General features: G+C 38.6%; 1 protein-coding gene across 1 annotated transcript in view; it reads right to left on the bottom strand.

Annotated features, from left to right (window-relative positions):
- The window catches only part of LOC119836362, a 70,629-nt gene that overhangs the window by 1,904 nt on the left and 52,006 nt on the right, over nt 1–16,719 (bottom strand). Inside the window, exons 3-15 of the mRNA XM_038361667.1 lie at nt 10,009–10,098; nt 8,083–8,231; nt 7,438–7,550; nt 6,164–6,355; nt 5,622–5,733; nt 4,835–4,904; nt 4,547–4,635; nt 4,021–4,109; nt 3,533–3,686; nt 2,685–3,241; nt 1,470–2,370; nt 902–995; nt 2–426 (exon numbers count right to left, since the gene is read on the bottom strand). Coding sequence (XP_038217595.1) covers nt 2–426; nt 902–995; nt 1,470–2,370; nt 2,685–3,241; nt 3,533–3,686; nt 4,021–4,109; nt 4,547–4,635; nt 4,835–4,904; nt 5,622–5,733; nt 6,164–6,355; nt 7,438–7,550; nt 8,083–8,231; nt 10,009–10,098 — 3,035 coding nt within the window. The remainder of the gene's footprint in view (nt 1; nt 427–901; nt 996–1,469; nt 2,371–2,684; nt 3,242–3,532; nt 3,687–4,020; nt 4,110–4,546; nt 4,636–4,834; nt 4,905–5,621; nt 5,734–6,163; nt 6,356–7,437; nt 7,551–8,082; nt 8,232–10,008; nt 10,099–16,719) is intronic.

Here is a 16,719-nt window from a genome sequence, read left to right as displayed (position 1 = left end):
GCGGGCCCTTGGCCAGCTGGCCGCCTTTGATCTCGAAGAATTGTGCCACCGAGCCGGGAGCCGCCTTCAGCGAGACCACGGCGGCCGGCAGGGGGGACAGGTGTCGGTTCTGCGCCAGCAGCTGCGTCCGCTGCGTGTGCGTCAGCGGGTGGGCGTGCAGCACTTTCAGCTTGCTCTGGGTGACGTGGTGCTGCGGCGTCACCACCACGGTGGGGTGGTGTATCTGCAGCGGCTTGTGCAGCGAGGCCGGGGCGAGCTGGACGAGCGGTGCGGACACGCGCCGCGCGTTGGCGACGCTCACGTTGGCGACGTTGGCGACGCTGACGCTCGCCATGTTGGCGACGTTGGCCATGTTGGTGACGTTGGCGACTTTGCCGGCGGCGCCCGCCGTGACTACGTTCGCGACACTCGCTACGCTCGTTGCACCTGTTGAATGCGAATAAATACATCAATAAATTTTAGTTAAGCAGTTTTAAGTTTTCAATCGACTTCAAAAAAGGGGAGGAGGTTATCAATTCCACTGTAACTTTTTTAACTTTAATACCTGTGATGGATTTGTGAATTATTTCTTCACATTTAGATAACTATCAGTCATATCATAGTCAAACACTAGTCTAGAATCTAGATAGTATATACAGTACTTTTTTTGCCTGATAGCGTGTAAAACTTCTACTGTACTTTATGTACATATTTATTAAATAAAACATACACGTAATGCATTTACACGGTTTACAGTTAAAATAAAAAATGAAAGTACTGCACAGTACCCCATGAAAATTGTTCATATAAATATCGGTTACATTAAACATTGCATAATTACAATGAACTTCCAATAAAAACTAAATAGTTTCATAACATTACACATATATATCTAATATAGAATAATTATAATATAACAAACCAAGCTCCCGTTGCAGAGGCAGTGTGACAGCAAAGGGTCCATTCTGCAGCAGCCCCACTACGTTGCCGGTGGCCGGAGAGCCCAATCGCACTTGCTGGAAATTTTATAAAACACCATTTATTTAGCTTTTCTTTACATACCAATAATTACATATCTTGATTATAAATGCAAAAGTCACTGTCTGTCAGTCTGTCTAAACTGATTCTGATGAAATTAGTTACAACACAGTTTAAGTGTTGAGTGAGGACATAGGATAATTTTATAAAAATACCATGAGAATGGTAACTATAATATAATAATAATAATAATAAAAGGTAATGTATTCGAGAAATATTCTAATACAGAAAAGCATTAAAAAAGGCGTGCATTAAGAGTTAGAGGCGCGCGTTAATTAGAGTTTCCTCACGAGCGATACATTGGATTTTTAACATTACTGTTACGGGATAAGGTATCAATTTCAATGAATGTCTTATACAACGCCGCTCGGATATTTTTTGACATTTTATTAGGCGATTATGAGTCTTGTAGTTTATCGTGTGTAAAGATAAGTAACACAAAAAAAACCCACCTTCAAGCTATCCGAGACGGCAACGGTGACCAACTGCGAATGTGTCGCGTCTGACGTCACGATCGTAACATCGCCCGCCCGTCTGTGAGCTGAAGACGTTATAATGTGTTTCTTCAACGGCGAGCTCTTTTGCACCGCCTTCAGTTGCACGTGCGATATCTGCTGCTGTTGCTGCTGTTGCTGTTGTTGTTGTTGTTGTTGTTGTTGTTGTTGCTGCTGCTGCTGCTGCTGCTGCTGGTGCTGCTCCTCCTCCCGCCTCCTCTCCACCTTCACCGGCACTTCGTTGACTTCCTCCACGATGATCTTCGACGTCGGCACCTTCTCCCGCCTGACGTCCCTGGGCGTTTCCTTCTTGGGCGTCGGTACAGTCTCTATGTAGATCGGCTCTCTATCCGCCCCTCTGACGTGCACGCTGGTGGAGCCGAACGCGTCCGCGCCGCGCGCTCGCTTTTGGCCAGAGACGCCACGCCCGTCCGATACGCCCTGGCCATGCAATAAAAAAGAATCCTTCCCGTCCACGTCCTTCACCAGCTCCTCCAGCAAGTCGTCCGTGATTGCCATTTTCTTGTCGTCCTTCGTTAAATCAACGTCGGCTAACGCTTTGAGGTCCGTCTCGGATAGGATGCTCTCCACTTGGGCTTCGGTAAGTCCGGTGAAGTTTTCGCCTAGCAGGTCCTCGTTGCTAATATCAAGACTACCGCTGTTGTCCATGTCTGGATTCAGATCACCGTATAGGTCACCTAGGGTAAATTCTGAGGTTGTGAACGTGTCTAGACCCCCCGTGGGCGGTTCTAGGGTTAGTTCAACGGAAATGGGCGTGTCGAGCGCTATGGGAAATAGATCGTCTGTTTTGTCTGTGGTTGGCGGTGAGGGTAGCGGTGTTTTCGGCCGGAAATGGAGCCTGAAAAGATTAATTTTCAATAAGTTACCTTTGTCCTACCAAATCCTTTATCACAATGCTGCTACTTAATATATATGAAATTTTTGTTTTCAATATAATAAGCTTTCAATAACTTATTATTTCTAATAATTGTAGATAAATTGATATGTTATAGTAGTGTTATTTAGCCTATTTCGATAAAATTTATTGCTTTCAATACACTATGTTTTCTTTCAACAAAACTGAATTCACATGTCTGTCACATACAGGGAGTTGAATAGTACATCTGTTCAACTGATTTATTATTCTCTACCAATTCAAAAAAAAGCACTCACCATTTCTCCTGAACCTCGCTGATGAAACTCTCAAACTCTCTCTCGACCGGATGCAAACTCTCGTCCGAGTCGTAATCGGTGCTCGAGCTCCACGCCCGTTTCCTCATCACCCGTTTAAGATTGTTCTGTACAACACTATCTATCGTCCGTGCGCTGACACTGTCCACGTCACAAGTCACACTGGCACTATCGCCGTCCACTTTGTCACTGTCAATGTACACTTTCCCACTATCACTGTCCATTTTCACGCCGTCAACGTCCATTTTGACACTGTCAACGTCCATCTTGACGCTGTCACCGTCCATTTTGACACTGTCAACCTCGATTTTGACCGCGTCGACGTCCATTTTGACGTCGTCGGCGTCGTCCACGTCGATTTTGACGTCCTGCAGATCCGTTTTCAGGTCGTCAAGGGTGTCTCGGGGCACGTCGGTCCACAGGTGGGGGTTCGCCGCTAAGTGTTTACGGAACGCGTGCCGCCAGGGATGTTTTCCACCCGTATGGTAGTCGCGACTTATGACTTTTGGACTTCGGAGTCTTTTATTCTCAAGGTCCTCCTGAAAATTTATTGATAATGTTGTGATTACATTTTATGTAAAATAACTAATGTTGTGCATTGAAGTAATTAAATAATCATGGGATATACAATATGAAAACTGTTTCTTGTACAAATTATAAGATTTAAGATGTATTTTAACAAATACATATTATAAAGAATTCTATTGATATATCAATCATCATTACTAGGCATAATAAGCTAGAGTTAATATTTCTACAAAATTAAGCAATTCTAACCTAGTTTGGTAGGTCAAAATAACTAAAAAAAGGTCTCTCTCTCTCTCTCTTACCTCAACCCTCTTCTCCGGCACGGGCAGATCGGGCCACAGCGAGTCGAGTGGTGTTTTCACCCGGTCCAATATGACCCGACCCCCTCTGCCGAGCCGTCGCCGCGCGAAGCCGATGTACCGGGGGTACGGATGTCGCACCGATGTTAGCGTGAACCTGTTACGGTTTTGGGTTTAGTAAAACATTTATATATTAATCTGCATATATGTTCTAAAAAGGAATAAATTTTTTGCATATGGGTATTGAAAAAGCATAGTTTTATTTTTAAAATAAATCTCTATATATATATAAAATCTAGTGTCACAATATTAGTTACCATACTCCTCTGAAACGGCTGGACCGATACTCATGAAATTTTGTGTAAACTTACTTTGTTTTAAACATAAATATCTTAAATTTGGAACTTTACAGAAATCTCTTTCAAAATCGATAATAAATTTGTATAGTTATAATTTTACACATTATGCATATACATATAACAATCAATCACCTCGTCCGTTCGTCTATTTCATGTTGGTACAGTCCTTCTTTGGACGGACTCTCAGGATCCACGGGGTCACCGCATAATGTTGATGTTGGCTGAAATAAAACAAAAATTGACATTAGATATTAATAGATATATAATAGATATAAAATCGTAATAAAATATCTATATGTCTCGACCTTTTTTTCCTCAGCCTCTTAAGGTCTTACTTGAAATGTTTCTATATAAATTAATAACCAATTCCCTTGAAATTATTTCCGTACCCGTCTCATTAAATTCGGATTGGTTCAATAGATGTTATTATACATATAAACCTTCCTCTTGAATCACTCTATCTATCAAAAAAAAAAAAAAATCCCCATCCTATATGGATGGGACGTTGTGTAGTTATAAAAATCTAAGTGTACATACATAGAGACGAGAGAAGCGACTTCCCTTTATACTCTATGTTGTGACGAGAAATGCCAAGTAATCCTTCCAAGTTATTTCCTTTTATAGACAAAAAAAAAAGAGAAAAGCAATACCAACTAACCATTTCGTAGAAGCATCCCGGCTTACGTCGGAACGCGAACGGACCGTCGTCCACCGGCGATACGCTCTCTTCCTCCGACGAGGTGCACTCTGGAATTAGGTATAATATGTTATATAATATGGTGTTTTTTTTTAATGTATATACGGAATTGTGATAATGTTATGTGATTAAATAATTTCGAATATATTCTTACTTATGTGTGATTGTTATTTCTTTTTAAGTGCATTTATTACTTAGTTTTATTTCTAGTATATTATTGTATAGTTAAATAAAAAATTCATCGCTTACCTCGCACCCCCTGTACAGAGCTGGGCGTGTGGTGCCTGTGTTTCCTTCTTTTGTATGGTCGCTTTTCACGCTGAAATAATTATATGTTTGGTCATTATTTTTTTTTTATCAAGAACGTTGACGATGAGCATGTATGTGTGCGTGTACTTATATATGTATGTGTGCACATGTGTGTTGTGCACGCGCAATGCGCATGTGTGTATGTTATATTCATAATCATCTTATAAATAACTGTGTTACTGACAGCGCGCATACTTGTCCCGCATGTGTATGTATATATATATATATATATATATAATACAATACATGACTCTATGTATAATATATACCCGTCAAAAGGACCTCTGTATGTATGTCCGCCTGTTTATCTATCCAGCGTGCATTTGTATGTTTATTCACCTTTCTAACGTGCGTCTGTATGTATATATGAATGTTCGTACGTATACATGTATTTGTGTGAGTTACGCCAACGGAACCCTAATGCAACGCTGATTCGACGGTTCGCACGGGAACATCTATTACTGATTGTAGCGAATTCCTTTGGCGCGACATAATTTTAAGTTTTCGTGTTAAATAAGTTTAGTATTGAATTCATAACTTTTTAGCACTTTCATTGTGCAAGACCTATTGTAGTCTTTATAATAAGGATTTTTATAAGTAAATTCGGAGTTTTTTTTAGGCCTCCGGCTGTGCAAAACAAAATTTGTGTATATGTTCGTACGTTACACATGTATGTTTGTGTGTATGTATGTATGTATGTATGTCCGTCTGTATCCAACACCTGTACCTGTCTCTGGTGCGCATCGTGCGGCGCGGGCACGGGCAGGCGCGGCGCGAACGCGGCGTGTGAGAACTCGCGCCGCACGGACGGCGCCAGCGGCACCGCTGGCAGCGCCGCACTGGAATATGCACCATATTGTTTATTGCCGAGAGCTTCTTTTTGTTTATCGCTGTAACGACGTAGTACGTAAAATTTTATATTAGAAATTAAAATGGCGGAATAATAGTTCTTTATTATAGTAATATTCGCTCAGCTACAATGAGTTTTCTTTTCCTCGGCCTTGCTAGTCCATTCATACTGTCCCGTACTTCCTTTTAAAACGGACACGGAGAGTATTAGCAGAAGCACTAACTACCAGCTCCATTGCCCTATATGACATAAAAACAAATAGAGAAGCAGCGAGCATGACGAGCTCGCGCTCCCACCTCCCACTGGCTCAGTCTTTAGTCAAGTTTTAGTCAGTAATTTTCCATCGAATCTCATCAGTCAAGTGTCAACCGTATACAGCACCACGTTGGGACGGTTAGTCGGTCAGTCGGCAAACTCACCGGACGGGCGGCTCCGGCAGTTGGCTCGCGAAGTCGCCGGCCGCGTACCGCCGCTCGGCGAGCAGCGCGGTGAGCTTGACGAGCTCCCGCTTGGCGCGCTCGCGCCGCGCCACCATCTCCAGCAGGCTGAGCGCGGTGGCCAGCTCGCGGCGCAGCTTCAGCATCTTCTCGTACGAGCTCTCGTCGTTTTTCCTATGGCGATTGATTGTTGATACAGATCTGTTTTTTTTTTTTTACTAGTTGTTGCCCGCGAATTCGTCCACGTGTCTATCGGGACGTCTAGTGTGATAATAGCTTTTAAATTTTACGTAAATCCATGCAGTACTTTGTGAGTTTAGCCCGAACATACATACGGACAAAAGACAAAAATTCTAAAAAGTATATCTTTGGCTTCACTATCGATTGTAGATCACGCCCCTGACATTCTTTTAAAAACATATTCAATTTTGACTTTCCTACTCTTTATTAGATTTATGTATAAGTTTGTTAATAGGGCAGCGCTTGACCATGGTCTTCCCTGATGGTAAGCTGAGATGTCGCCTTCCCTAGAAGTGCGCTTCCCTAGGAAGCACCCATTTACACTTCTCTCGAAAACCTCCATAATGTACACGTCGCGAAATACAGAACGCGAACACAGACCGGGAAAGCATGTTCCAGTCCCTTGCGGTTCGAAAGAAGAAAGTTGGAGGAGTATAATTTATAGCCCTCGTGGAAATTATTAAAAGAATAGAAAGGGTTATTTCGTGGAATTCGATTGTTGCGAAATTGTAAAAGCATAAGATCACTAACATCGAATGATATCTCGCAATTGTAGCTGTACATGTACTCATTCATACTATACGCTGTTCTGTTTTATGGTAAGTAACAAGATAATATAAACTCTTGTAGTAGTAATTTCATATTAAGTAGGTGTAAAAAGTAGTCGTATGTGCTCTTGGAACTCCTGCTCTTGTTCCTGGGAAGTCGATGTTTATATCGTACTTAAGGAGAGTTATAATACTTTAAAAATCAACGATAGCTTTAAAGGCTCGCTTTTCCCGGGAATTAGTTAATTATCTACAATTTTCCAACATTATTACATTTTTTATCAAAAAAATTTCGACAAACTGTAATCCTTAAGAATAGAGATTTAGGAATTCAAAATAACGTTCAGATGCAAAATTATACATGTATTCTATTTCTCTATTATGTGTATCCAAAAATATAGCTTTATAAAGGCAGATTCTTTTCACATAAATGTTATTTCAATAGGACCTTATACAACCAATGCTCACCTATTTTTCCTCGTCTGCATCTTCTCCGTTCGCCTCCTGAATGCAAGGTAGGGGTTATTTGACGACTGCCCGGGTCTGCTCTCCGTCTTAACGGACAATACGAGCGGATGTTGCTGCAACAAACACGTTTCGTTGTCAACCCCACATTCCAATCCCGACCATTTCTATTGGTCCGTAGATATTGTGAAGTTCAGAATATATAACCCCGCATACCCACATCGAGGGTGAGGGCCGTAATATGACCAGCAATGTTATGGATGCTATCTATACTAGCAAATATAACAAGTTGTATCTCCTAAGAGTTACGGGGAAATGATATGAAGTCGAGCGTTCAACGAGTGCTTCTCTAAAGCCTCCCTCTATAACCAGTGCGGGCATTCAGACCTCGTACATGCCTTAAGATAAATATCGGCCTTAACTATGTACTGTAATAGAATAAGCAACTTCTTACACTATAAAAAAATCGGATCTATAAGCTGAAACAGTGATTTCTATAGCAGAACAAACGAAGAAGACGAGTCTGGCACAAGTCATTAGGTAGGTCACTATGATGTATCAGTTAAGCTATCTACGATAAACGCTGGGTGGTTCTTTTGGGGCTTAAATATTCGCACAGCCCGCGCCTAGTGACCGCCTATAACTCACCGTGGTCAGCCGCTTATTAAGCCAGTAATCATACACGGCGATCACGAGGTCATCCTGCCGCTCCAGGAGAAGCTTGGCCTCGTTGAGCGTGACCACCGTTTGGCCAGAGCTCTTCTCCAGTTTGTCCATCATTTGCTCGAACTTTAGCTCTGAAATGTAACTCTTGTACAGTCCACGATATGACTTCGATTGCGGCGGAGGCGATAATTCATTCATTCATACATCGGAGCACTCAAACACGAGAAGATCGGAAAGCGGGACATATTACAAAAGCTTTGGTGCGTTACATTTTATAAAAAAATTACCTTTATGCATATAACCTTTAAGTTTTACTCTTAGATATCTCGATATCCACAAATTCCTCAAAGAAGTAATCAATGTTTAACTATAACCGTTCACGTATACTTTACCGACAGGTGACCGTATTTATCAAGGATTTCTTCGCTAAAGCTTTGACCTACTTGGGACAAGAGTTTTCGAGATGATTGCGCCTCATTCGAACATGATTAGAATCGTAAGATATTGTAAAAACCAATACCTTTACAGAGTTTGAGTATAACCGCTCTGTGCAGAGTTTTAAATGATAAAAATCAATTTAATCTTAATTTACTTTTACATATCTAACAATATATGAGCGGCTTTTTATCTAGAGTATTTTAAACTGTACTTAACAAAATTACATTACAATAGCCACATATATCTCTATAGTTAATAGTTATCATATACCTTAGTATAGTAAATATGTTGCTAGATATACAATCAAATGGCGGATGTAGCCACATATCTTGGTACAAAGTTCCACCGAAGTTTATATTGAATCAGCTGTATTGAACAAGTTACAAATGGACCCTTCACTGTGTGCGCCAATTCTAAGACACAAACCCGCTCTCATCCTAAACACTTTTTCCGTACTTTTAAATCCTAATATAGCAGTAAACATAATGAATCACGTTTGTTTCTGAGTTAGCCTTGTGTGCTTATGGGCAAAGTTTGCGTAGAATATCGTACGATTAATATACTTTATACTTTAGGCACACAATGGCTGGATCAAATTACACGGAATAATTTCGTCTCCGTCTTAATATTTATGCGCTTCATATTATTTGAATCAGTTCAGCGGCGTATAATGAACGTTATAATTTGGATACCACGACAATTATTACTCCACGATCGGGTGTATTGGGTATCATATCGTGATTTGAGGTGTAGTTTCGTATAATTTCTAGAATGTTCCAGTTTAAGTTCGACCGATGCGAAATGAGAGCCACCAAGAAAATTTGTAATAGATCTTCGATTTTAACTTTAAGCAGTGGGAGTCGAACTTCACAAAGTTTGCAGTATGCGTGCACTCGGTTCACGGAAAATAAAAAAAAATTAAATCCAATAGCAAAAGAATCTTTATTATATAAATGAAAATCAGTATTTTTATTATTCCGATATGCTTAAGGGTTTATTGAGATAATAATGATATCGGAAACAAGCCTAGCTGTGGCATAGATCGATATTTTTACAAATTCCATTCAGACTACTTTGCCCTATCATACTAAACAACCTTATCATAAACCTGACTCCTTACCATAAACAACACTAAAGATCCTCACTCTAGAAGTTCTCGATCAACCTACATTTACGCACCAACATCACGACCCTGAAGTCCATTTTTCTCACAGTTTTCTTCATTGTGTGTTTATGGGCAAAGTTCTGAACGGAGTACCTAATTGTTGTATTTCACAAAGAATTCCGTTGGCATCTTAATGTTCATTGGTTGCATAGTATTTGAACCATTTTCACAACTATAAATACTCATTCGGATACAGTGAATCAATCCGGAGAGGTGATCCCTCAATCCCCATTTGACAGTCTACTCACCTTCCGTGCAGCCACCCCGGCTCGCCACAACCTAGCCTGTAGGAGCGGTTAGCTCACCTGTAAGCTCGGGGTGCCTCTGCTGTTTGAGCCACCTCTCGTCCTCCGAGTCTATGTCGTACTCCGGCGTCTCCTGCTCCTCCCATAGCGCTGCAATTGAAACACTCTAATTAATATTAAAGGAAACATTAGCTGCCCTCAACAGCACGTTATTTGAAATTTTTTAATTTCTTATCCTTATCCAAACGGAAGCATATGCGACGAAAGAGAAATAATTAAAAACCGTTCAGCTCTTCTGGACTCTCAACCTCTTAACCACCAACTGGTTAAGAGGTTTAACTAAAACGACATTCATTTATTATTGCCATACATACGTATAACTTTATATTTACGTCATGAGAGAACTGGAGAAAATTCATCTACTAGCTTAAACGTACAGGAAAATTTATTTATTCAAGTATTCTTTAGATTCTTGTGTAAAAATGTTTGCTCTCATTCGAACTTAATAGTGTAATAGAAGAACATTTACAAGTATTATTTTCTTAATAAAATCCGTTGATAAACGTACGCTAATCACTCTCAATTAACTCTTTCCGAACCAGTCGAGTAAAATTTATGGATTTTCGAAAAGCTTGAACGTCTTTTTCAACAAAATTCAGAAAAAGGAGTTGCGAAATGAAGCAATTACTATTGACGATTTGATACTTTTTTCATTTAAAAGCTGGTGACTCAAAAAGTTCTGACAATTTACAGGCGGTTTTGTAGTTCTTTGTTAAGAATTATAATTTTAAATCCGTTCCAATTTCCCTATGAGGTTTTACATAAACGTTTTCCTCAAAAACCAGCATCTACGGTACTCAACTATACATATATACTCAACTCAACTACAAACGTACCATACAATACATTAAAATGCACCAATAACCGACGAAGGCCGTACGTAATCAAATAACGAGACGCGTACAAACCACTCCGCTTCGTAGAAACACTTAGATATGCATCTATTCTGTCTGAGATGTATAACTGTATCGTCGAAGTGGTGTGCATCAGCTCTACTGATAAGAATTTAAGGGGACCTAAAAGAGCATAGAATGACGCACGCACACATTTACACGATCAACGAATCAACTCCGCACGCACACATGCGTACATATCATAGCTCAAAAATAAAAATACTAATCTATTGATTGCACTAAAAATGTAAATCACTATTTTATTACTACGTTGTTTGAACCAGAAGGAATGCGCATATATAGGCATGGTGATAAGTCGTTAAGTGTTAAGAGTTAGTTATCACTGTGATGTTTTTCTGCGATACAAATTTGTAGCATTATGATTTAAGTGAAGTCCCGTGTCATCATATACTTTAATATCATATAATTTAACCCAGCAAAGTAATCTCCTAGTTACTCCTTTTTTGTTTTATACTCGTTTCAGCGTCCATGTGATTTTCGTATCTGGAAATAATTAGGTCCCACCGTGACCACGCTCACTGTAAACTGTTCGAAACGTCGGGTTAATAATATAATGAATAAATCGTTTAAAAGTCTTTAATTTCCAAATGTATAATACTCGCATAAAATCAAACACAAGAAAATAATAATTAGGAGGCTAGAGAGCGATATAGGCATAGGCATTTTTATTTGCCGAGGTAAAACATCTAATCTCAATGGGAATTTCCTTTGACCAAGCGGGCGACGCCGCGGATGGAGTGCTAATGTATTCGATACTAAAGCTGAGGCGTCGCTAATTAAGCCATAATCCTATAGGGTATTATAAAAGCATCGATCATACCGCCCGATAACCGAAGGGGCTTTTATTCAATGTCAACGTGGCTCCAATGCCTTCGCTAACCTCCCGGGACGCGGGCGGCATCTCGGGGGCGGTAGCGGGGGGTTGGGGGGTAATCTTTTGTGTTTATTGACGGTGCGATGGTGTGGATGTATAGAAACGTTTATACAATGCCGATCCTAGGTTACGTAATCTATACGGATATTATAACGACTAATAGCGTAGGTGAATCCTTATTCGTACCGACCTAAATAGCTTATAGCTAAGCAAGTAAATTGTCGATTAGTTTTGTTAATAGGCGATTAAAGGATTCATTGAAACTTGTTAACATTTGAGAGAGTAAAATGGGACCTATTATATTCGCTTTCCGTCCGACTATCCATCTATCAACAGGTGGTATCTTATGAACTATGATGGTAAGAGAATATAATTTTTCAGTGATGTGAGATTCTGTTATGGATTTTTCAATATAATAAGAAACATCATCAAGCGCTATTTATTACATTCATTCAAACAAAACCCTAATCAATAGACTAATATAATCCATTAAACTAATTTCGAAACAACTCATCTCTTTTCACGCACCATTTATCTGTCTACGAGGCACACTACACAGTATATAGCTATAGGTAGGTATAACGAGCAGCCGGTATTGATAAAGTGCGAACACGAGGTAAACTCGACACGAATATGACTAATAGTTTCATAACAATGCGCGTTTGTGGCACACGTGTTTATCGAGCGGCGATGTACTAAACCTTTTTAAAATATTCTTGTACTCAAAGATCAAATGAGGGATTTGAATTAAATTATTATCGAACTCGGTGTTTAGTTCATAACGCGGATAGGTACATAAAAGAATACATTTACTTATTCAGTACGCCATAAATCCTAAAACAGTCACAATATATGAGTTATTTTGTTATCTGAATAGCTTCTAGCGAGATTATTTTTTTTTTTATATTGAATTAAATTCATTAATCCGTATATGTTGTGAAGGAATTTGAATGAAATAATACAAAACTCTAGACAACATACAAATTGAAACGGTCAATTATAGTGTCCACAGATTTATTTCCGAGTAGTTATCAGAACACAAATAAAAATTAGTTATAATAACAAATAGAATCAAAACATTTCGCGCTATACATCTCCATCTCACGTAGATCATATCAATGGTGATAATAAATCTCCAATAAGACTAGGGACGCAAGTTATCAATGAGTGGCAACACAGTGAAACCCACGCAGGCAAAGCCGCGGGCGGAAAGCTGGTATCGCCTACCCACACGAACCTAGCGTACTTCAAAACACAATTACGACACATAAGACTAATTCGAAACGAAGGCGCGAATCGAGTACTCGCTTAGTTAGCTATATTAAACGATCAGAATCATGTGTTCGAACAAAAAATGAAGAGTCCAAAAACGGGTTGAAATTTTAATTAACGCCAGCCTATGAATGAAAACGTTGGAGGCCACTCGCCGTGTATACTTTTGTAGGCGTCTTTGTTTCTTTGGAGTGTTCCTAGCTTTGTACTTACTTATTAACGTATTTATATTATGCTTTCATTCCTTTTTCCACTCGCTTGCCGCTGCTCGCCTACTATTACAAGTGCACTGGCCAACAACCATTTTGTTCAAATTTAATTTAATGCAAAAACATTAAAGCAGTAGCTACTCGTAATTAACATTCTAAACTTCAAACATTATATTCATAAGTAATAAGCATGATAAAGATGTGTTAACTTTGAAAAAGTTAAATACAATTAATTTAATAGTACCCAGTACGTAGTAAAGTTGAACCTAAGGTTGTGTGCACAGCTTTCAGCATCTTAAATTCATCATTATACGTCTTTATCAAAGAAGAGTATAGCAATGTAAATACTTTAAAGGAGTTATACAATCATCCCTCATGCATCTTATTGTACGTTATATTTTTAAGTGTTATTCGGTTGTCAGTGTCATTTCATAATGTGTTTTATGCAGAACTAGGTTTCCGCTCATGGCCTCACCCGCGTTGTTAAAGGTAATATATATTGGCTATCTGCATGCTAAATTTCAGCCCGATCGGTCCAGTAGTTGGGACTGTGCATTGATATATCGTACAGTCGGTTCCCTTTGAGTTTTCAATATTGGGATGTTTCGCACATAACGTTTCTGTATAACTTTAGTTAATGGGAAATTATTATTTTTTTCCTTAATTCTATTATTTCTATCAATTTCTATCTATTTTTCTATCAATTATTAAATATTTTAATGCGGAAAATTTAAGATACTATTCAATGGTAAAAATACACGATCCGAAATTCATTCCGTCGTAAAAATCCCCCAAAACATGGCGTACCCGTGTACAATTGAAAGAAGCCAAGTTCACAAGCAGGCGGCATTCAACTTTGGTCATTACGCCTTTATCAATTTAAATTTTAATTTAAGTTTGTTTGTTAAACCTTTTGTACGGGTGCGTGGTATTATAAAAGGATCGGGTGTTTATATAAAATAAATACCTAAATAATAATAATTCTTAACAAAAAACGAAACATTCAGAAATAGAGAGAAACGTTAAATGGGATAACACGGGATACACTAGCTTTCAAATAGAAAATATTCTTGAACAAAAACACTAAATCGCTTTCAAATTGTCAGAACTAGACCAAATTTGACTACTAAGATTACTATCTAGACTAGAAAAAATGAATTGGAACCACGCGAGAGGCACCAGATTTCTTTGTGAGAATGGGTGATGGAATTTTTACGTAAAACCACTGAACTGATATTAATGATACGTGATAGTTATGAAGCTTATGTACAAAAATAACACAAACTATAGAAATATCGCGCATCAAAACTGGTACACCTCATAAACAAAAAGAAGACAGAACGATAGGTAAACATAATATTTTTGGTGAAATCCTCCAACCAGAAGTAATCCATTCAAATCCATTTAAGCCAACATCTTTGTCTTTTCCTCACGCTTCCCAGTCCACTCCTTCATACCAGTCGGACAATCCTTTCCTTATCCCTAAGAGCGAGAAACGCAACTTACAGGCGATGGTGTTGTTTATTGCCAGGTATGATATAGCAAAAAAAAATCTCATACTCGATCTCTGTGGCGGATGGATGGCAAACGTTAGAAATAGTAGGTACCTACTCGTAGATGTAGCTGGCGGCCGCGACCAGTCGAACGGGATTTGTATAAAAAACATTTACCTACCCCGCCTCTTGCGGTTTCCCGCTTCGCACGCGGCTATTGTTTCTATAGAATATTATAAACTTCACGGTACCACGGCAGTACTTGATGCCGATGAGACGTGACATCTATCGTCTATGGTATGGTAAACTGAGCCTATATTAGATATTTTTCATCTAACCGCTTGTCCCGACTCCGCCCGGGTTGACTCCGGATTATAACAAAATAAAATATAGCCTATGTCAATCAGGAGAGTGAACTCCCTAGTGATGTAGTTTTTGACTTAAATATATACAAACGAACATATATTCCCTATTTCGAATGCTTCCATATTCTTATTTCCTATTTCCAACTTAGTATGATATTTTATCCAAAATCTTGCAACGTTCAAATCTAATATAACATGTAAAACATATATTATATATACATAATACTAGCAGAACGCACCGGATCCACCCGTATAGTCATTCATCACAATGAAATAGTATAAACTATCCAATCTTTTAAGTTGGATCAAACTACACATGGTGCGCAAGTTTGATTAAAATTGGTTCAGTAGTTAAGGATTTCATCGCGGGCAAAGATCATGACACGTAACTTATTTATTAAGATTATGCATGTAATGTTGTATGTTGCAGGTATATAAATAATTGTCCAAATAAAGTACACCAAATTCTCGAGAGTCTATAGTAAAAACTAAAAGCTACACAGTTTACTCATTTTAATACTAAATGGCGTAACACGCAATATTTAAAAATATTCTATTTCCAATTTTTGATGTTATCGCTTATTCTGTAATATCAGCAAATCAAGATTGTCCCGTCTCTAAGCTCTTAAATTTATTAATGGCTGGCGTTATAACCAAACTAAATTTATGAATTTATTGCTGACTCCTTATAGGTATTCTTACAATAATTAGGATCAATCAGGGTAATTGTGTTAAAACTGAAAATACTTGATAATAAATTACATACGTTACGTGACTAAGAAAGGCGCTTAAAATTGTCTTGTATGGAAATAAATTATTTAATCCTCAATCTTCAGGATAATAAGATAACACAATGATGAAATAATTGTATTTAAACCGATCCTCGATAAGTATACAAAGTTTGAATGAAATCTGTCCGTTTACAGTGGGTCGAAATCGAATCTAAAGGAGTCGGTTACATGCAAACATATAAGTGAAGCTAATAAAAGCGTTTTAAAATGACGTAAAACTCGACTTACTTTAACAATAAATGAACAACAAATAATATACTAGAGTATATAAGAAATACTATATTGCAGATGCAACCCACATCTGTTTCACTGATCGATTTAACGTAAGTTGCAACACGGTAATCAGCCTTCCGCCACGTGCCAAGATATTTAATACTAATCCTACTATCCTACTAATATTATAAATGCGAAAATTTGTAATGATGTGTGTGTGTGTGTGCGTTTGTTGCTCTTTCACGCAAAAACTACTGAACCGGTTGCAATGAAATTTGGTACGTAGATAGCTGGACAACTGGAATAACATATAGGCAACTTTTTATCCCGATATTCCTACGGGATACGGACTTAAGCGGGTGAAAACGCGGGGCGCAGCTAATTTGATATAATTTTACTCATTTCCACCTACTTCTGTATCTACACTTATTAGCTAAGAAATAATAGACTTGATAGTTAAATAGTAATTTGAGTAAGTATACATTGAATTTAATAAGGAATTAATCGCAGAAAAACGAATAATGAAAGTATAATCTCAGGGGTTATATACAACGCTATGATGATGATGCACTAACCAACA

The sequence above is a fragment of the Zerene cesonia genome, chromosome 24 (genome assembly GCF_012273895.1).
Source record: "Zerene cesonia ecotype Mississippi chromosome 24, Zerene_cesonia_1.1, whole genome shotgun sequence".
Classification (NCBI taxonomy): domain Eukaryota; kingdom Metazoa; phylum Arthropoda; class Insecta; order Lepidoptera; family Pieridae; genus Zerene; species Zerene cesonia.
Note: the sequence above shows the minus strand (reverse complement) of the source record. Positions and strands in the feature narration are given on the sequence as shown.